At 47.5% G+C, this 21,838-nt stretch overlaps 1 protein-coding gene across 6 annotated transcripts in view; it reads right to left on the bottom strand.

Moving 5' to 3' along the window:
* Positions 1-21,838, bottom strand: part of Atxn1 (ataxin 1) — a 416,850-nt gene that overhangs the window by 3,555 nt on the left and 391,457 nt on the right. For all 6 annotated transcript variants that reach the window (XM_052157616.1, XM_052157615.1, XM_052157619.1 and 3 more), the window contains one exon: positions 9,566-11,585. In XM_052157616.1, the coding sequence (XP_052013576.1) occupies positions 9,566-11,422 (1,857 nt within the window). In that variant the 5' untranslated portion in view covers positions 11,423-11,585. The remainder of the gene's footprint in view (positions 1-9,565; positions 11,586-21,838) is intronic.

Genomic DNA, 21,838 nt, shown 5'->3' with positions numbered 1-21,838 from the left:
CGAGAGAGTCGAGGAATAGGTAACAGGCATTCTATTACATTTTCTTTCGGAGTGCCTTCTATTTGTCAAAGGCTCTGACTCACAAAGGTACCTTTGAATGCTTATAGCATGCTAGTGAAACAAATTGTGCCGTTTTAGCTTTCTAAATGGGCAAGTAAAATCGTCTTCCTAATATTATAGTCATTAGCCAATGGAACGAAGATTCAATGCCAGACCCCTCCCCCCAAAACCTTCCCTTTCTTCTATACCCTCCTGAATTTTACCTACATGACATTACAATATGGTAAAGAGGTGACTTAACATTCCTGTGATAGACAGCAGTTTCAACTAAGCAAGAGAAACCATGAAAGGGACTTGTGTAAGACAGAGGTCCTTATCTTCTGTAGACCAGTAGCTTCCTAGGGCTTTATAGGTTAGATATTGGCTACCTATTATCTCAATACAAGCCATTCAGATGTCTCTGAGAGAGACAGACCTCCTGACAGTGGCTCCCTTGTTCCCACCCTTTCCCTGTTGTTCCCATCGTTCAGCTCCAAACCCTGGAAATCACAATATCTTCTCTTCCTTCTTTCCAATACCCACATCCAAATCACAGACAAGCATTACTGGATTCTCTTCCATAACGTCTAGACAGTTTCTCATGATGTTCACCACCTCAGTTTTGGCCAAGCATGTCACTTGGAGAAAAATGTCACCAGAACAAGTTTTACAGGACTCACCTGCCACGGCTCCTCACTACACACAGGAACATATGTGTGTGTGTGTGTGTGTGTTTCTTTAACTCTAAAGACACTTGCCTCCTGTGCAGTCTGTGCACTTCAGACAGAGCCTTCCTGACATCCTGTTTCATACAGTGACCCATCCTTCACTAACTTCTTTCTTATAAACATTGCATTTTCCACAGAATGCTTGTATTTTGATGCACTATCTTTGTACTTTACTCCCAGAGTTTCCCAAGTATTCTGTAAGCGCACATTGCTATCCCCAGAGTCGAGGATGCTTTCAGATATAAGAGATACTCAGTAAAATTCCAAGAGATGGTTTGACTTCTAAGTGGAAAACACTGCAGTGGTAGAGATGACCAGCAGAGGGCACTGCTGAAGACAATGGAGAAACCACTTGTCCTTCTGGATGGAGAGAAAGCCAGACATGGAGGCAGCAAGGCCTCACTTCCTGGCTCATAACTGTGCATTTATATCACAGTTAAGGATCAGCTTTTCACATAGCACTTAGCTCTTCAATGTGAGAAACACCATAAAATCCCGGTAATGAGTTAGTCAACAAGACTGTATCTAAACACTATACACACATAGATAGATCTGCTGTTTGATTGCATATTTCAATCTTAGATTAGCACTGCATCCACACACACATATGGACATTTCACCAAAAGCAGGGCAGGAGGAAAGAGAACGTCTGTTGTTTAAACGCATCTCTTCTTCCTTCCTGAAACTCCCTGTTTTCACAAATGGGAAGAGTGTCTGCTTTACCAAGTGTTCCTCTCTCACCCCAAGTTAGCACCATCTCCTCCTCTAGCTCCTCCTGGAGCTAGAAGCCATCAGCTTCCCCGAAGCTGCCTTCAGTGAGTAAGTCTTGCTTTGGATCAGATTACTGAGCCTGGAGTTCCTGACTGTCCCGAGTGAAACGACAAAATCCTCTCTCACCTCTTCTTTTCCTCTGAGAAGGATCTGCAGGACTATGCCCTCAGCACGAAGCAAAGCAGAGAACTCCACAGTGAGGCTGAAGGGGCTGAGAGTTAGCTACTGATGTCAGTGTTTAAAAATCACTAATAAAACCCTTCAAGCGCCTCAGTAAAGTGTGAAAGGATCTGGGCGCATTCTATTTAAAGCATCTAGCCACGTGACTTAGCCTTTTGTGGAAGCCTTTTGGGGCTGCTCAGATAACCCACATCCTTGCATTAGGATAACATCAAACACAAACCATAAATCACAGGGCAGGGCAGGGCTCCAGGACTTTCCAATGGGAGGATCCCATCAGGAAGGCCATGTTTGGCTATGATGGACACTGCCCAATCAATGACCACACAGCTGATGCTGTGAGGTTCTGCACTGGATGGGTTGCATTGTTTCTATTCCCACGTGACTTAACATTATAGGTTAGAAAGGTATCTTGGTGACAGAGCGCTTGCTGAACATGTATGAGGTCCTGGACACACACACACACACACACACACACAACACCACACTCAGTATCAGTTGTAGTTAGCCCATGCGTGCAACACTAACTATTGGAAGCCACAGCGAGAGGTTCACAGCCTAGGCTGCCCAATGATACCATACTTAAAAAAATACAAAACAAGTCACCAAAGACAACGATAAAAGAAAAGGTCTCAATTTTGTATTGAAACAAAAAGTAAGAGCCAACAAAGCTTCAGCAACACATGGAGGAAAACCTCAGATGCATGTTGTCAAGTGACAAGTGGCATCCTCCGTGCTCTCAACTATAGATCACTCTGGAAGGGGGCAAAACTAGAAACAGTGAAGATTAGTAGATCTCCATGCTCTGAGGTGAGACATTGGGAGAGGGGTAAACAGGAAAACTATAAAGGATTTTTAGAGCGGTAAAACTATTCAGGATGGTACTATAAGACTGGCTACAGGGACCACTGCATTTATTAAAACTCTCAGAAGGCACAAATCAGAGTAAACTCTAATCCAAACTATAGACTGTAGTCAATTATAGCCTATTGATACTGGCTCAGTTATAATAAATTTAACACACAATGTAAAGGTTTTGGTTTGTTTGTTTGTTTGTTTGACAGGGTTTCTCTGTGTAGCATTGGCTGTCCTAGAACTCACTCTGTAGACCAGGCTGGCTCCAATTCAGAAATTCACCTGCCTCTGTCTCCAGAGTGCTGGCATTAAAGGGATGTGGCACCACTGCCTGGCTGGTTTAATATTTTAATTAGGGGCTGAAGAATTGACTAAAAGGTTAAAAGCATGCATTGTTACTCTTCTAGAGGGCCTGAGTTAGATTCCTAGCACCTGTGTCAGCTATAACTCTAGTTCCAGGGACATCCGGTGCCCCATCTGGCTTCTGTGGACACTACTCATATGTCCAAACTCACACTTAAGACATACACATATACACATAATTAAAGTAAAGATAAAATGTATACATTGGCTTTTCAAGACAGAGTTTCTCTGTATAGTTTTGGCTGTCCTAGAACACACTCTGTAGGCCAGGCTGGCTTCATACTTACAAAGATCTGCCTGCCTCTGCCTCCCAAATGCTAAGATCAAATAAAATAAAGGCCTGTGCCACTACTGACCAGCTAGAAATCAAAAGAATTTCTAAAATTTATTTTTATAACAATTTGTATATCGTGTGTGTGTGTGTGTGTGTGTGTGTGTGTGTGAGTGAGAGAGAGAGAGAGAGAGAGAGAGAGAGAGAGAGAGAGAGAGAGAGTGAAAGAGGTGGGGGAGAGGGAGAGACAGAGAGAGAGGGAGAGAGAGAGAGAGAGAGAGAGAGAGTGTGAAAGAGGTGGGGGAGAGGGAGAGACAGAGAGAGAGGGGGAGAGACAGACAGAGAGAGAGAGAGAGAGAGAGAGAGAGAGAGAGAGAGAGAGAGAGAGAGAGAGAGAAGAGAGAACTTTGTGAAGAAGTCAGAGGACAACTTGTGGGAGTTGGCCCTTTCCTTTTACCATGGTAGTTCTGGGATCAAACTCACCCTGTCAGGCTTGGTGGCAAGTGTCTTTTTCTACTGAGCCCAGTATAAGATTTAATAAAGTGAGGGGAGGGGGAGGGAACGTCTATGTGCATACAGAATCCAGAGAATAACCTTGGCTATTCCTTAGGCTCTATTCACCGTTTGTCCGTCCGTCCATCTATCCATCCATCCAGCCAGCCAGCCATCTATCTACCTACCTACCTTTGAGACAGGGTCTTTGATATAGATCTAGAGTAGGTTAGGCTGGCTAGCCAGTGAGCCTCAGAGATCCAATTATGATCTCAGCTCTCAGGAGTCTGAGGCAGGGGGACTGCCAAGAGTTTAAGGTCAGGCTGGGTGACTCCTTAAGACAAAGTGAAACAGAGCCAAGCCATAAAGACCATGGTCTGAAGCAACCAGCCATCAAGAATAAGACCATCAAGCTGGGGACACTCACATCTCCCGAACGTTGCAGAGAAACAGATTTTCTTCTGTTTTGATGGCTAGGATGCCCAGGCTCCTCTCAAACTTCCTGGCTTGAGTCATCCTCCTGCCCAGGTAGCGAGGACGACAGTCCTGTGCCACCTATGGGGTCAAAAGGCACCTACAAACAACAATGGTTTGATGCAGTTTCCTAGAGGGAGCCTTTTGACATCAGGACTGAGAGAAAGTAAGGTGTCGTTTACAACTGGTCCACAGACCAAGCACACGGCCTTCCTCGGCCCGCTGGCCATTTATGTTCTGATGAATTTGGTTTTGTTTCTAGCAGCCTGAACAGTAGATACTGTTGAACTTGATTCTCTTAGTAGCTAAGGGACTGACTCTTCTTATTTACTGCTTGCATGAGTGCCTGGACTATTTTTAGGATCCAGCTAATCCATTAAAACATCGCCACCAGTGACTCACAGTCCACAGCAGTCCAACCGAGAAATAGTGGAATGAAAGAAAGGCCATCAGTCCACACAGAGCGAGCACCCCATCATAGCTGGCCACAGGAGCGTGTGCACCTGCCCGCACCGGGAGAAGGGAGTAGCAGTGACTATTAAGGAGCCGCCAAGGAAGCAAGAGAAGCAGTCACCTCAGGAGGACCTGGGAAGTGACAGACAGTCACAATAACACAGAGCCAGAGGGAAGCGGTGGGCCGGAGCACTTTACGACAGCACACTTTACAAAGGCGCTGCTATGTGCATCCTGGGTGCTCTTCAGAAAGGCGGATGTCTAGGAGCCCAGGAACAGAGATGCACAGCCCGCTGCCCACAATAAGGCACTGAAGGACAGAAGCGAAAGGCAGCCAGTGGTGTGCTTTTAGACAGGGGCTTTCCCAGTGGTGACACAGCTGCCGATTTCTTTTCTTTTCTTTTTTTCTTTTTAAAGATTTATTTATTTATTTTATACATGGTGAGTACACTGTCACACTCTTCAGACACACCAGAAGAGGGCATCCCATCTCATTACAGATGGTTGTGAGCCACCATGTGGTTGCTGGGAAGTGAACTCAGGATCTCTGGAAGAGCAGTCAATTCTCTTAACCGCTGAGCCCTCTCTCCAGCTTCAGCGGCCAATTTCTTACAGGCCGTCTATTTGTACATGGTGGGTTCATGCTGCTCTGAAGGGGTGAACTTCCGGTCCTTACTCATGTCCGGCTCCTGATGGCTGGATACCCATTCTCATGCAAGCTAGCGTGCCCACTTACACTGCCTAGCAGAAGTGGGAGCAATGGCCTTCCTCAGCACAGGGACAGACGACAAGGAGAGAGGCAGGCTTAGGTGGCCGGCTGGGTTCACTGAGGGAGCCATCTTTCTGACTAGTGTGGAAAAGACTTCTTTTCTCTCTGTAAATTATTTTCGGAGCACACAAAGGTGCATTCTCTCTTCAGAAGCAAACCTCTTCCCTTTCAGGGTCAACGTTGCTTACAGAATGGTGAACCGTGTGCCAGGAGCTAGGGCTGCCGGGTAGGAGGGGCAGAGTGAGACTGAGACATTTTGGGCTTGAAGTATCTACAAATGCATTTCCCCAGCTCATTCATCACTTGCTTCCGACCCAGCAAAACCATAATGCAAATTCCTTTTTCTTTTCCTTTTCCTTTTTGACTCTGAATCCCATAACGGAGCCATGCCAGAGGTTCACGGCTCAATACTTGGAGAACAGGAAGTGGGTTATATTTGGGGACAAACCCACGGAAAGAACTCTGAAGTCCTGTGGGGCTGAACCAAGGCACTGCAGGAGCAGGAACATTGTCCCTGCCTTTGTGGGATGCACTACTTGATCACCTTGAGAGGAAAGAGGCCTGCTTTCTTTGGCAAACACAGTGATAGGGACCGATGCTTATAGCCTTCCCCATAGCACTGTTCGTCAAGGATGTCAAGGATGTAACAGTGTAGCGCTGTTCTTCAAGGCTGTAATACTTTGTAACAAAGCTGCAGAAATGGTGGATGATGAACCCAAAAAGCATGTTCCTCTTATACTGTTGTTACCTCATCATGAATGCCAGACAGAGTCAACACTGGTGGCATCTCTCCACAAGAGAAGTTAGGATTCAGCTCCTTAAAAACGGCAGTGGCCAAGGGCATGGGGACATGGCTCTGTGGGTAAGGGTATTTACCATGCAAACAAGAGGGCTTGAGTTTGAATCCCTAACACCCAAGTAAAAGTCCGGGGGGTAGGGGGGAGGACGGGTGGCGGTGTGCGGCAGGTTGTGTATGCTTGGATATCCAGCAGTGGAGAGCATACATTTCCAGGACTTGCTTGTCAGCCAGCCAAGACTAAAGGAAAAAGTCCTCATCAGAAGGTAGTAAGGCAGGGAGGTAGAGAGGTAGAGGAAGGCAGCCAGCATCCTTCTCTGGCTTCCTTATGGGGTCTACTGGCTTTTGCGCCCACACTCTTATACATATAATTCTCCCCTCCCCTACCCCTCCCTCCCTCCCTCTCTCCTTCCCTCCCTTCCCCTCTTTCTCTGTCTCTCTGTCTCTCTCTCTCTCTCTCTCTCTCACACACACACACACACACACACACACACAGTGTCACCAACATAGACACCTACTTCTTTTCCTACAATATCCGAGTCTGATTAGCTGGCTGCCACTAAGCTCTCCCCTGAATATACTTGTAACTTTTGATTACTGAAGCAAATGAAAACAACCAACTTTGTTCTGGAAGACAAGAAATCGAAGGTTTAAAACAAAAACAAGCAAACAAACAGCTGGGGAAGGTGAAGGGGAGAAACCTTAAACAGTACAGCTCTTGTCTGGTGATGTACAAGGAACTAGATTCACACACCCATACCATAGACATACACATACACACTATAGACAGATAGACATACACACACACACATAAACTCTATAGGCAGACAGACACACATACACACATACATATATCTCATAGACAGACACATGTATATCATATATATATGTATGTGTGTGTGTGTATATACACACACACACACACTCTGTGATGGTTCATATATGATTAGTTCAGGGAGTAACCCTATTAGGAGGTGTGGCCTTGTTGAAGTAGGTGTGTCACTGTGGGTGTGGGCTTAAGATCCTCACCCTAGTTGCCTGGAAGTCAGTCTTCTACTAGCAGCCTTCAGATGAAGATGTAGAACTCTCAGCTCCTCCTGCCCCATATCTGCCTGGATGCTGCCATGCTCCTGCCTTGATGATAATGGACTGAACCTCTGAGCCTATAAGCCAGCCCCAATTAAATGTTCTTTTATAAAACTTGCATTGGTTAGGGTGTCTGTTCACAGCAGTAAAACACTAACTAAGACACACTCCATAGACAGACAGATAGACACACACACATATACACACATACACCATAGACATACACATATACCATAGACATGTACATATACACATACCATATAGATAGACACACAGACACTAAACGCACACACATATGCACACATAGCCAGACAGACACACTAAATTGAAAAACTGAAAACAACAGTGAAAAACAAAACAAAAATCTACAGGCGGAGAAGACTGTCTTTAAACAGCACCCTTAGGTTAGCCTGTTTTAGAGGAGAGAGAGCATCAGCTGGGGGAGGGGCAGTTAGGGGTGGTGGACATTGGAAAGTTTCTTGCTCCACATAAATGCATATCTGGTCTTCTAGCTCTCCTCACCACCCCTCAGTGTTCTCAGGGAAGGACCTTGGAGGTTGTCTGCAGCCAACGGTCCTTGCAGATTTCTGCTCCTGCAGGATTTATGTCCAGGATCACAAAGCTATTTCTATCTGAGAGAAACCATCTTTCTTCTACAAGTTCCCTAACTGATCCTAATGGGATTTCGCTCCGGAAGTCCAACAATTTGCTGGTTTCTCTATTTCCCTGTGGGCGCGGCTGTGGGCTGTATCTAACCAATTGCCGAGACCAGGACATCAGGCTATGGAGAAAGGTCTTTCGAGAGATACTGGAGACGGAGGGCAGGCGTTGCAAGATCAATGAAGTCTGCCGTCATTCTGCCTCCCTTACCAGGCTCCCCCTTGCTCCCTTTGTCTCCTTCTAGCTCTGCGATTCCAAGCCTGCTGCCTGTGTAAGTGCTGCTTGTGGAGCAGTTCAGCTGCGATGATGTCAGCCGATCTCTGATCGGCTTCTAAAATAAAGCCACAAATCACTGCTTGGGTCTGAGCCTTGTTCTTTTATTTCCATGGCCCAAAACCCAAGAAGTCTCATTAGCAGACCACAGGCCTCTGGTCTAGCTTTGCAATGGCACTTTCCATCACGGGAGAGACCCAGATAATCTGTCCATCACGCAGCTACGACCCCTGCTGTCAGGCAATGGTGTGTTTGTGTATATAGGGGGGAGCAGGAGGCTGACCTCACAGGGAAGCCAATCTCTTCAAGGTTTGCATATTCATTTTGAGGAGTTCTGAGCAGGGGCAAACAGAAAGATTGCTGGGTTCAATTCCCAGCATTGAAACAAGTAAATCAATGCTTTGCTTGATTGCCTCTGGTCAGAATCGAATGCTAAGGACTAAAACTGAAGGAGAACACATCTTGATGTATTTCCATGATTCGATTAGGGCATGAGAGTCCATTGTGCTGACATCATTTCGAGCGAGAAGTAAACAATAGCCTTACATGCTCTAAACAGGCATGCCACCATCTTCTCCTCAGAATCAGAACTTTCCAGAAAACTTTCCTGGTCTTATCAAATACTGAAGGACTGTGGCATTTATCCATAAAGAACATTCTAGGTTAAAAGGCTTCAGGGAAGCAGGGCCTGTGACCTTGACCAAGATCCCACATCTGGTCTTTTGGGGGATTTGCCCATGGCAGGGGTGGGGGTGGGGGTGGGGACAAGCCTGGCTGACTCTCAGAAGTGTGGTCAGTAAAGTGCCTGTTTCATGTAAGTAGGCTATGGATGAACGCCGGGAGATGATTGAAGATTCTGGAAAGGAGGCTCAATTAGCAGAGTCCTTGCCTAGCAGGCATAATCCTGGGCTTGATTCCCAAAACCAAATAAGCTAGGCATGGTGATACATGCCTGTAATCCCACAACTCTGGGGATGGAGGCGGGAGGATCAGAGATTCACGGGCATCGGTTAGATCCCGTGCAGCTGAAGACATACTGGGTGTCTATTTTCCTACTTTGTGACTTTTGGCACGTAATCTAGGTCATGTGGTATTAAACTACCCCTACCCCCCTCTTCCTATGACTCCAAACCTATAACAAGAGCCCCTGACACATCTTTAGTACCTGCCAAGCATACTATCTGTGGTGTCTCTCTCTTAAGGAATCTTCTTTAGCACCGAAGGGTGTCTCTCTCCTCTTCCACATCCACCCCCGCCCCCAACCTTGATCCCCAGTGACAATGGGAACCCTACCTGCCAAATGCAGTCACCTTGCCAAGAGATGGGGATGGATGACCCTGGCGAGGGTAAGTTACCTGGGCTCGGTGTTCACCAACAGCAAATTGTATCACGGCCACACCCGGGCTGCGGCTGTCCTCGATTCTCTCCACAGTACTGGAGTCGATCTTGAGGTCATTGCTAATCTCCGCACTCTGGATGAAATCCTCCGTCTTCAGGTCCTCCACCTTCTTCAGCTCCCCGTTGGCCAGCTGGATGATGGAGCCTTTCATGAAATAGGGCGGCAGCGTGGGTGACGCCGTGGCGGGGGATGCCACGGACTGCACCACCGGCAGGTGGATCTGGGCCTGCACCATGGCTGGGTAGGCAGCCTGGGTGACCAGAGCCTCCGGGTTGAAGTTCTCGCTCTTGGGCAGGGCGGTGGTGACAAACGTGTGAGGTACTGCAGCGAACTGGGGTGATGACGTCACTATGGCCGAGGCTGCCCCGGGTGTGTCCATGTCAGGGCTGCCGACTGGGATGAGCAGGGGCTGGGTACCCGGGATCACCAGGTGCTGCGGCAGGCCGCCAGCGTAGGTGATTGCTTGCTGCTGGCCGCTCAGGTAGCCGATGACAGGAGGTTGAGTACCAGCGTAGAAGGCCGTGGCGGGGAGGCCCACCGGGAGAGGCTCTGATGCACTGTGTGTGGTCTGGATGACCGTGTGGGGGGACAGCGCATAGGACCTGTGGCCGGGTTTCCCTAGGTGCAGGCCGCTCTTGTCATTGAGGGTGGACGGGGAGGCCTCTCGATGCGTGGCCTGCTGTGCCTCCAGGTCGACTGAGGACGTGCTGCTATTGGGCAGGACCATCACAGATCCACGGACCCCGGAGGTATCGCGATTGCTGTAGTCTGCTGGGCTTGGGTGGACCACCACGTGCCTGGACTCGTAGGGATGAGGCACTGACTTGTTGCTTGCCTTTCCCAGGCTCAGCTCCACAGACGATGACGGCCCGTACCTCCGGTTCTTCTCCATCTCTCCATTCAGGACCTCCTTGGCTTGCATAGCCTGCTGCAACCTGCTGCTCTCTGCTTTTTTGGTGGACTCTCGAGGAACAAAGTGGCCTCCGGCGGCGGCGGCGGCGGCGTCACTGTACTGTACAACCACCTGGGATGAAGGCCCCAGGGTGAGCGTGTGCGGGATCATCGTCTGATGGGGATGGAGGTGGACCGGGATGGGTGGAGGAGATGCTGCCCGCCCGGAGCTCTGTGGAGAGCTGGAAATATGAATGTACTGGTTCTGCTGGGTGGGTGGAGGGGACCCCGGGTTGACTAATCCCGCTGCCCTGCTGAGATGCTGCTGTGGAGCGGGCTCGACCTTATGTCCTGGTGCCTGGCTCAGACTGCCCATGTTGGCCAGCAGGGTGGAATAGGCCTCCAGCTGGGAGCGCTGTGAGGGAGTGGTGGCCCCTGCAGCGGAGGCCACCGCACTGGTGACTGGGTTGCCAGACGGGGAGATCAGCTGGGAAGGGATAAAGCCCGCGTAAGGCCCACTGTATTGGGAGGACCCAATGAACTGGAAGGTATGCGAGAGGTGGGCGTACTGCACAGGAGACACCGGGGTCCCTGACTGAGGAGGAGGGTACACGGTGGGCAGCGTGTTGGCTGTGGGGACTGACCTGGGGGCACTGGGTGGGGAGTAATCCAGCCCTGCGGACAGTGCTTTATGTAAACCCATTCCTTGTAAACCATGCTCCCCGGAAGTCCCTGCTGGCCCATGCCGCCCACTCCCATGGCCACGGCTGCCAGGGGTGCTGGGGAGCCACGCCACGCCCTCCACGCAGTGGTTGTCGCTGGGCAGAGCAGTGGCCTTCTCCTCAGAGGGCCGGCTGGTGGCGGGGATCTCTCGTTTCTTGGGAGGCAGGCATTCATTGCTCCGTTCTTGGTTGGATTTCATTTTTCGCCGTCCCCCCTCCACGGTGGCTGCCTCACTGTCTGGCTGGCTCTGGTTTTAGTCTGATAAACAGAGAGTCACATTGGATTTCTGTAGGGGATCCAGGCCCTTCATGAGGAATCATCTCCCCGTGGGTTCTCTAGGCTGGCAGTAGCAGCTCCGGATTCTGAGAAGGAGGAGAGATCAGGAGTGGGGGATGGGAACAGGAAAGAGAGAAGACAGGGGGGGGGGGAAATGAAAACATTAGCTCTAGGGGAGAAACCCCACCAAGCCAAACCAACCAATCAACTCACCAACCAACAAAAACAACATTAACAACAAGACTAAGAGATCTCAGTCAAATGAGATCTCAAGAGCCCAGGGCTCTGTGATGGAGCAAGTTTCAAACTGAGATGCCCAGTGAGTCTTTGGGTTATGTCTTCAGATTCAATGCCAGACCAATACCCTCTCAGTTGGAATTCCAAAACCAGATTATGGCCCAAGTGTTAAAATAGATAAAATATTACCTGGTCTAAAGAACCAGTAGGAATCAAGATAGTGACTAAGTTTAAAGGTGTACTTTTCTTAAACATTTGCTTACTTGTTTACAATTTGTGTATGTGTGTGTGTGTGTGTGTGTGTGTGTGTGTGTGAGAGAGAGAGAGTTTATGCACACCAGTGCCTACAAAGACTACAAAAGAGCATTGGGTCTCTTGACACTGTAGTTATAGGCAGCTACGAAATACCATGTGGGTGCTGGGTCCGAACTTGGGTCCCCTACAAGAGCAGTAAGTGGCTGTCTTGACCACCAGCCACCTCTCCAGCCTAGATGTACTTTTTAAATGAAATAGAGTAGGCAATTTGGCAACTCAAATATTTCTCTGCCTCTTCTCTCCCCCTCCACCCCTTCTTCTGTTTTTGGAGGCTGAAGAGTCACGTTTCTTTCCTTACAGCATCTCTTGTTGCTCAGGCTAGCCTCAAATTGGCTGTGTCATGAGGGGCTAGCCTTGAATTCATGCTCCTCCTGCCTCAGCGTCCCAAGGGCTGGGATCACAACTCCCGCACCCCTACACTTTTTCTAGTAGATGCTGCATTTCTGTAAGTTGTTTTTACAGAAAGGTTGGCGCCATTCCACGTCACTTCTTTACCTGAGTAAGTTTATTTCAGTCAAATGAGAGCCCAGAGCCCAGGGCTCTGGGATGGAGCAAGTTTCGAACCGAGATGCCCAGTGAGTCTTTGGGTTATGTCTTCAGAGTCGGTGCCAGACCAATACACTTGAGATTTCACCTGGCTTCAGGGCTATACTGAATCTATGGTAGTGCCCCCTATTCTAACAGTGCCTCCCACGATACACTCATGTACCCCACTCAGCAGCAGAATCCCCAAATAATTCTTCTCACTATAAGTCTCAAGGGAATTCCATGTACAGTCACTTATAAGGAAGCACTAAGACAACTTTGAGACAGTGACAAAAACTATTCAAATTTTTTTTAATAAACAAAACACAATATGGACGATGAATCCTGCCATGGTGACTCATGTAATCCCATCACTTTGAAGGCTGGGGTAGGAGAATGACCAGAAACTTTAGGCTTACTTGTGCTACAATATAAAATGCAGTCTCAAAAAAAATAGAGCATAAATAAGATCATGAATGTATAAGTGAAATAGAACCAAGGCTTTGAAAGTTTCCTTAATAAAAGTTAGGCACTTGCTTCACCCACGTGCCTTCTCTTCCAAGTTTGTCTCTGAATATTCTCTCCCCATATCTCCTCCTCCTCTCCCCTGCAGGGGCCAGCTCTCTATGAGCAGGAGACTATATATATATATATATATATATATATATATATATATATATATATATATATGGGTACACTGTAGATGTCTTCAGACACACCAGAAGAGGGCATCAGATCCCATCACAAATGGTTCGGAGTCCCCATGTGGTTGCTGGGAATTGAACTCAGGACCTCTGGAAGAACAATCAATGCTCTTAACCACTGAGCCATCTTACCAGCTCCCAGAGAGGAAATATCTGCCAGAGAAATCACAACCACATGTCCAAACCCAGCCACGTACCGATGCCAGGAACTCTTATGGAACAATTCCTGTCTCAGTCTCGTGGAGACTTTGAATTCTGAGTCACCACCCTTGTGTGAACAATGTCTACCTGGCAAGCGGCAGACCGCCGGGAAGGCCAGCGTGAAGCAGGCAGCAGCAGGAGACACTCCCACCGGGAGAGGCTGCAGAGGGAAGCACCATCAAAGGCTCTGATTTGAGGAGCTGCTTTTCCCTCTCTTTTCCTATGATCTGACTTTAAAACAGACACCCCCCCCAAACTGGGTGTGGTCATGAGTGTCTGTAATCTCAGCCCATGCGAGTCTGGGGCAGGAGAATTGGGACTTTGCAGGCCTTCCTGGGCTTTACAGTAAGTTCCAGACCAGCTTGAGCTACAAGGAAAGACCCCCGTCTAAAGGAGGAGATAAAGTGAGCAAGCAGGCAAACAAAGAAAGCAAACAAAGAAACAACAAAACCAAATCCAAACGAAAACTCTAAGCCCTTACCAAACAGAACCAAACTCCAACTGTAAGCTCTCAGTCTTCAACAATCCAAGCTGTGTCCATGTTGAGTCAACAGCAGGACCCACAGGGCAACACAACCCTTTGCTCAACCACTCATCCCTGCATCACACAGCTCCAAACTGCTCTCATCCAGTTTATAGAGCGTGTGTGTGTGTGTGTGTGTGTGTGTGTGTATGTGCACGCATGTGAGCGTGTGCGTGTGTCCTGTGTGCGTATTAGCATGTCACAGTGTGCACACTGAGGTCGAAGGACAACCTTAGGGGTTGGGTCTCACCTTCCACCTTGCTTGAGACAGGGAGGGGCACATCCATATTTCATAAACCAGGCCAGCTGGCCTGTGAGCTTCCAAGGATTCTCTTTTGTCCAGGATCCATCCCGTCCGAGGCCTGCTGGGGTCACGGATACGTGGTCTACTGTTCAGCTTTTGCATAGGTTTTGGAGGCACAGGATCACGTCCCCATGATTGTGTGGTAAGTGCTTTACTCTCCAGACCCCACTTTCCGCTTTCCACCCCCAGGGCAGGGTGAGGATGGTTTAATAACTCATGTTTGTTTTGTTTCAACATCACCAAGAAATACTGGAGTGAAGTGAAAAATGACCCAAGAAACCGCCCTCTCCCCTCCTGAGTTTGATCAGGCAGATAGAACCTGAGAATGCAAATGTATACAGGAAAGTGGAGGTTTAGACATTCAGTGTCTGAACACCAGAGTTATTTCAATAAGGAAAGGGCCCTTCATACTGACCGGGCAGCCACTAAACATGGGAACCGGAAGAAGTCAAAAGACTTAAGTTACGCATGCTGACAAAATTAAAAATACCATGTACCTCAAGATGTAGAAAAACCGAAAGTGGGTATGGAATTGTGTTTTAAATAGCTTTATTCTGTAGGTCTCTCTCTATTAGGAGGATGCTGCATCATTTAGATGCAGGGTTTATAAACCCATTGGAAGGACAGACCAAAATCAAATCCCCAAAGTTACTTTTTGCTATCTGAAAAAAATATTAGTGTCAATCTTTTATCTCTAGACTCTGAGAATCAGTCTTAAGAAAGAGAATTGGTAAGCTCTCACTTTAAAAAGACTTAGTTATTTTATTTTATCTGTAGGAGTGTTTCCCCCAAATGCACGTGTATACTACATGTGTGCCTGTCGCCCACAGAAGTCATAAGAGGGAATCAGATCCCTAGGAAGTGGAGTGCTTGGGACTTGAACCTTGTTCCTCCGCAAAGAGCTTTCTAGTCCAGCTCCGGCTTTCTCATACCAGCTGGTAAGGGAACATGATCATTTAATCATTGCTGAGGTCTACTCAGAGAACCGTTCCATGCGCCCCCTGCTGGCGGCACAGGTGCACTGCCCCATAAAACGCCGCAGGATTTCATCAGGGATGTTCATGCAAGAGTGATATGTCAGCATAGGAAATGAGATCATTTGCATACAGTCCTAGTCCCAGACAGCGAGGGAATAGGTTAATTAGCTCAAGGCAGCTCGAGGGAAGAAAACACAGGGGGCACGAAAGTCCTTTCGAAGCCAAGTAAAATGTCAAACACATTCAGGATGAGTCTTTAGCAACAGGCAAACAGAAAACTGCCTGAGCACATGACTGCGGTATGCAAAACCAGCAAGCTCCTATGAAGGCTGGAATGGTTCTCAGAGGCACAAGGATTTATTGATGCTACTTATCTGATAGAGGCTGGCTGGCCCTTCAGCCCCTAGCACTAACCCGGCTGAGCGTCTGCTAATGAACTAAAAAGAGATACCAACTGTATGTATTTATTTTTAGGACCGAGGATCAGACCCAGCACCAGCGAGTAAGTTCTCTCCCACTTAGCTCTATCTCTCGGCATAATATATCACCGCTGACAAATTCAAACTCATTCTGAAAAAGCATTCACTGATAAAGAGATTAGCTCTGATAAAATAAGGATGGAGCAATTAATAAAGATGCTGGAGTGTCCAAGACCAAACTGATGCAAATCTCGGGCCATCATCCTAATTGCTTATATTTAAAAATTTTATAACTAAGACATTTTATTATTATTATTATTATTATTATTATTATTATTATTAATCGACACGGGCTGTCAGCATGCATGTGGCAATCCAACAACAGCACTGTGGCTCTTGGAGACTCTGACTCAGGTTGTCAGGCTTGGTGGCAATGCCTTTAACCACTGAGCCGTCTCTCCACCTAGAATAATAGTTTTTAACAGAAGAGGATGTTGCTATGTAGTCTGGATTCAAGAGATCTTCCTGGCCACGGCTCCCTTGTTGCTACCATTCTAGGCATTATCCTAAATGTGGGAGTGTTTAAGATGCAAGACGCCAATTAGAGGGGCTGAGTTCTTTCTCTGTTCTTCTAGTTCTCTGAAATGCCTTCTTCCACAAAGTGGTAGTGGATCCTGCTGGGTTTTCACTAAACCACTAGGGGGCGCCATGCCCCACTACTGAGCAGTGGTGCTCACTGGCATTTTTTTTTCTTTCTTTCTTTTTTTTATTCGATATATTTTTTATTTACATTTCAAATGATTTCCCCTTTTCTGGTCCCCCACTCCCCGAAAGTCACATAAGCCACCTTCCCTCCCCCTGTTCTCCCACCCACCCCTTCCCACTTCTCTGTTCTGGTTTTGCCTTATACTGCTACACTGAGTCTTTCCAGAACCAGGCCACTCCTCCGTTCTTCTTGTACCTCATTTGATGTGTGGTATTCCAGTTTTCCAGGCTAATATCCACTTATTAGTGAGTACATACCATGATTGATCTTTTGAGACTGGGTTACCTCACTTAGTATGATGTTCTCCAGCTCCATCCATTTGCCTAAGAATTTCATGAATTCATTGTTTCTAATGGCTGAATAGTATCTGCCCTTTCTTCCTTCCTAATTGGTCTCCTTCCTCCTCCTCCTCCTCCTCCTCCTCCTCCTCCTCCTCCTCCTCCTCCTCCTCCTCTTCTTCTTTTTACAAAATACTAACAGTTCATTCTTTTATGACTCTCTTTCTCTCATTATCTCAAAATCTACATAGAAACATGATGTAAATTTGTAGGTCTGTCCAACTGGTTTGACATTGTGACACAGCATTGTTACCTACAAAGTTCACACTTCAGAAAGGTCACACTTCAGAACTGCTCAATGAGATTTTTTTTTCCACACAGTGTTTCTTCCTCAAAATAAATCTGACGATGTTTAAGGTAAGTTCATAATTTTGTATCAACCACCTTCAAAGGTCTAGGGGTCTCCTGTGGTCTGCAGGTTGAGCATGCCTCTAGGCTATTAAGCACTCTATGCAGGACACTATCCTGGCTGAGAAGTGGCGAGATGCTTCCGTGCTGGATCTCCATCTTCTGTGAGGATGGATGGCCACTGATTTTAAGGTCTGCAAACAGCAACTGACTGCTTAGAATAGAAGGCACTTCTAGAATTCGACACATATCGCCTTAAAAAAACACATTCCAAGGGTGAGGATTAAGTGGAGATGCTTTTTCTACACACACAATCCTGACATTCTCAGTGTGAGAGAGTTGGATGCGTCCGGCCCCCCACCCCGGCTTACACACATAAGACGAAGACATGTAGATGGCTCATCAGGGTTGGGGCAGGCTCAGCGCCACAAACCTGCAAATTCCAAACACAAAACGTTCCACAAATCCCCAAGTCTGTGAGCAGCCGCAGGACACACGTGAGAAATTCCACACCTGGCCTCACATGGTAGGACTGGAGTCACAAGGTAGGTTCACTAAAAGTTATTACATAAAACGAAGATGACTTTCTCCATCATTCGGTGAGGCTCAGATACACGTTTGGGTCCCGTTCTTAAGATCTCATTTTTCGTGCACAAATATTTAAAACGGAGAAGGTAGCGAATGAAGAACACTTCTTGTCCTAAACGCTTTGGGTAAGGGATGCTAAACCACACTAGAAGATGGGACCCTAGGCGTAATGACAGAGGTCACGAGGACATGGTGAGACTTCTTGAGGTCCTTGCCTCAAGCCTTCCTATTCTGATTCTATCGCCAGAAGATATTCTGGGTACTGTGGACAGAGGTCCTTCAGTTTGGTCAACCTTGACAAACAAGTCCAAACCCAACATCCTTGGAGTGTCCAGGAATGAAGCAACTGTCATAATTAGACATCCTCACGGCTGAGTGACCGGGCTTGCCTCAGAGGAAGCAGATCTGTATTCACTACTTTCTTCATTTTTGTGTCTTCAGAGGGCCTTCTCTGCTCAGAGTCAGCACAGGGCCCAGGACGGGTCTCCTCAGCACTATCTTCTGTTCTGCTCTGTTCAACATTTTATTTGCGTTTTGGTTATTATCTTTAGAGGTAGCAGAAGGCTGGAAGGGATATTTAGTGTGTTGTGATTAATATGCAAATATATCCTCAGAGACTGGAGGGAGTGATGGCATAGAACCAAGAAAAATTAAGATTAATGAGAACAAAAATAAATGCCCGGCCTTGGTTTTAATAGCTCAGTTAGCTTAGTTGGAGATCTCTGGCTTAAGAATGGTTTAAATGAAGAAGTCTAGGACTTTTTTTTTTTGAGGCAGGATCTCAAGGTAGTCTAGGTTGGCTCACAAATATGGAATGTAGCTGAGGATGACCATGAATTTCTGATTCTCCTCGACTCTCCCTTATGATTACAGGTGTGTGCCCCGACACCAAGTTTGGGACTCACTAATCCAGTGTGATACACTCATATGCTGGACGCATTGTTGTTCTAACAGTGTGGTGACAAAGAGAGGCTCCCCACCCGCTGTATGCTGGAAGGAAAAACAAAGCCAAGAAATAAATGGGCTGAGAATGCTCAAATAAACCTTGTAGTATAGGAAAACTGATCATGGACTTTAGTTTTTGTGGCACAAAGTGTCATATCCTGGGGTGACAAAAGAAGAGAAACCAGGCTGTCTTTCCAGGGTAAACAACATGACAGTTGGCGTCCCCAAGCTCACTGTGACTCCGGCTACTGTAACTCCTGCCCTGGCGGGGCCACTGAAAATTGTGAGCACCCACATGTCTTCTAGGCAAGCTCTCTGTGGGTCAGAAAAAGTACTCAGGACAGGTGTGCGGGCACAGGTCTGTAACCCAGCTCTGTGGAATCGGATGCTGCAAGACTCTATCCCCAAACAACGGAAGCAGCCTAGGAGGAGAAGGGAAGCCTCCATCTCAGTGTGCATCCTGCATGCACTCCCCTTAGCTGGAGGCAGCGATGCCACAGTGGCCTTGAATCTGAGGACGAGAGGCCCGGCGCTATGGTGCATGGCCACAGTCTCAGGAGGCAGGAGGGGTGTCTGTCAAGGTGAACAGAAGAAAGGAGGGCTGTGGTAGCACACACCTGTAATCCCAGCACTTGGGAGGCAGAGGCAGGCAGATTTCTGAGTTCCAGGCCAGCCTGGTCTACAGAGTGAGTTCCAGGACAGCCAGGGCTACACAGAGAAACCCTGTCTCGAAAAAACCAAGAAGAGGAGGAGGAGGAGGAGGAGGAGGAGGAGGAGGAGGAGGAGGAGGAGGAGGAGGAGGAGGAGGAGGAGGAGGAGGAGAAGGAGAAGGAGAAGGAGAAGGAGAAGGAGAAGAAGAAGAAGAAGAAGAAGAAGAAGAAGAAGAAGAAGAAGAAGAAAGGGGGCCTTATTGTTTAATGACACAAACACATTTTGGGGGGGGATGTGTGTGTGCATATTTGAAGACGTTTTTGGGGGATAATGAATATGACTGAATTTAACACTTAACATGATTAAAACATTTAAAGCCTCTCTCTCTAAATAGCACAAGCCGCATTTGGGCGCATAGGAACTAACAGAAGCTGTGTTTAGGGCAGACTGGTCCTGCTGATTAAAAGCCTTTAGGATAGCCAGCCATGCCTGGTGAAGAGTTCCTCAGGTGCTCTGGGTGGTTTGCCCTTTTTTTTTTCTTTTTCCTTTTTGAGATTATAATATAATTAGATTTATACCTCTCCCCTCCACTTCCCTTCCTCTAAACCCTCTCATATATTCCCTCTTGCTTCCAAACATGTGACCTCTTTTTCCTACTAACAGCTATCGCATGCATGTATCTGTATGTCTGATACATATATATCCCTAAATATCCCTGCTCAGTTTATATACCGTTACTCTACTGATGTTTCTGGGACTGACCATTTGGCACTGGATAACAAACTGGCGTGCTGGCTGCCTTGTCTCAATGTCCTTGATTGGCAGGTTGCTGAGTCTTTCTGTGGGACGTCCTATTTGCTGGCATGTGTCAGTGTGATGGAGGGGCAGTCTTCACGAAGGCTTGGAGGAAGCTGTCCTTATGCTCTTAGCCCAATGCCATTCTGGTCCTTGTGTGGTGATGGAGGGCACTGGGGTATCTGGAAATATCTCAAGAGCTGTCTTGTGGTGTGAGTCCACCACACACATCCCTGACTCTCATATGCCCAAGGGCATGAGTCTGGATCAGGATGGAGGGAACAAAGCAGACATCTGGCTGGAAACATCTGCAGAATCTGCTCACATGGGGAATGTAACTGCAGCTCAGTATGGCCAGTGTCCTCTGGCTGCCTGCCTGCTCTGGAATTCCTGGAAAGGCTCAAGACAGGGAAAATGACCATCTGGATCCAAACAGGTCCCAAGAGAATTGTCCCGCTGAGGTTGAGTCAGAGTTTTTGAAAAAGCTGGAAATGCCTTTCTGTCAGGACTTTTCTTGGTTCCTGTGCCGAAGCACAAACTCTTTAGCTTTCCAGTGTCCCTTGTGCCAGGACAGCTTCCCAAGACGCCCACAAGGCTGGTGATCTGCCACTTGGGTGGCTGGGAAGAGTCACGGGGACCTTCCGGAATCTTGATCTGGCCTAGTGCAAACCTCTTTAAGGACAGGGGAAGGTGGCCCTCCATGTGGCCACAGCCCTGAGACTGCTGGGACAATGTGACAACTGATCAGGGCAGCACTGTCAGAACAGGGAGGAAATGACCATGCTGTGTTCAGCTCTTGCCAGTGTCCTGTAACACAGCTTCCTGGAGAGCGCAGGAAATAGCAATACAAAATGGTAATGGTACTGCTATTAATTAATGATAGGAAGGTGATACTGATGTGATCTGTCTCTCCCTCTTTCTGTCTGTCTGTCTGTGTCTCTATCTCTGTTTGTCTCTTGTCTATGTGTCTCTGTCTCTCTCACTCTCTCACACACAGACACACACATACACACACACACACACAGACACACACACCGCCCTATCCCCACCTTCCCCCCCACTCCCAACGATAGGTTCTCCTGTAGTTTAGGCTGACCTGGTTTACCTTATTCCCACAAATGCTAAGATTGCCAATGTGTCCCATCATGGCTGGCTGCTACTGATGAGGAAGGACTCAAAGATGTTCAAGAACAGGCTGCGGTGTAATGACAAAAGGCACTGCAAACGACCGTGTGAGGTCAAGGAAAGGGCAGATTCCAATCCTGGCTTTCCTCCTACCTGACTACGCAATCTTCTACAATTTCCTTTCCTCCTAATGCAATTTTTATTTTACTTGAATTATACATACACCCTGTTTAAGGAGATAATTACTTAGCCAGCTTGTAATTTTATCAGTAATATCTCTGCTGATAAAAAGGGGGGACACGGATTTGCACAGAGCCTGGCATCATGTCCACGTGCGATCGATGATAACCATCACTCGTAGAATTCTACAGACATCCCTCCATGGCTTCCCAACACCCCGCAAACATTCTCCGTTGTCCATGTCTCCTGCTCCTGTGACGGCACCGATCTTCCCCCTTCAAACTACCCATCCTGTCAAACAGCAGGGCTTTTCTTTTTCTTTCTCCCACCAGCATGGCTAGTTGAAGGTTTATTGCCTTTCTTTGCTTAATAGACAGGCCATGTTTATAATCATTCCC

The sequence above is a fragment of the Apodemus sylvaticus genome, chromosome 14 (assembly GCF_947179515.1).
Source record: "Apodemus sylvaticus chromosome 14, mApoSyl1.1, whole genome shotgun sequence".
NCBI classification, from domain to species: Eukaryota; Metazoa; Chordata; class Mammalia; order Rodentia; family Muridae; genus Apodemus; species Apodemus sylvaticus.
This window is presented reverse-complemented; position numbering and strand designations above follow the sequence as displayed.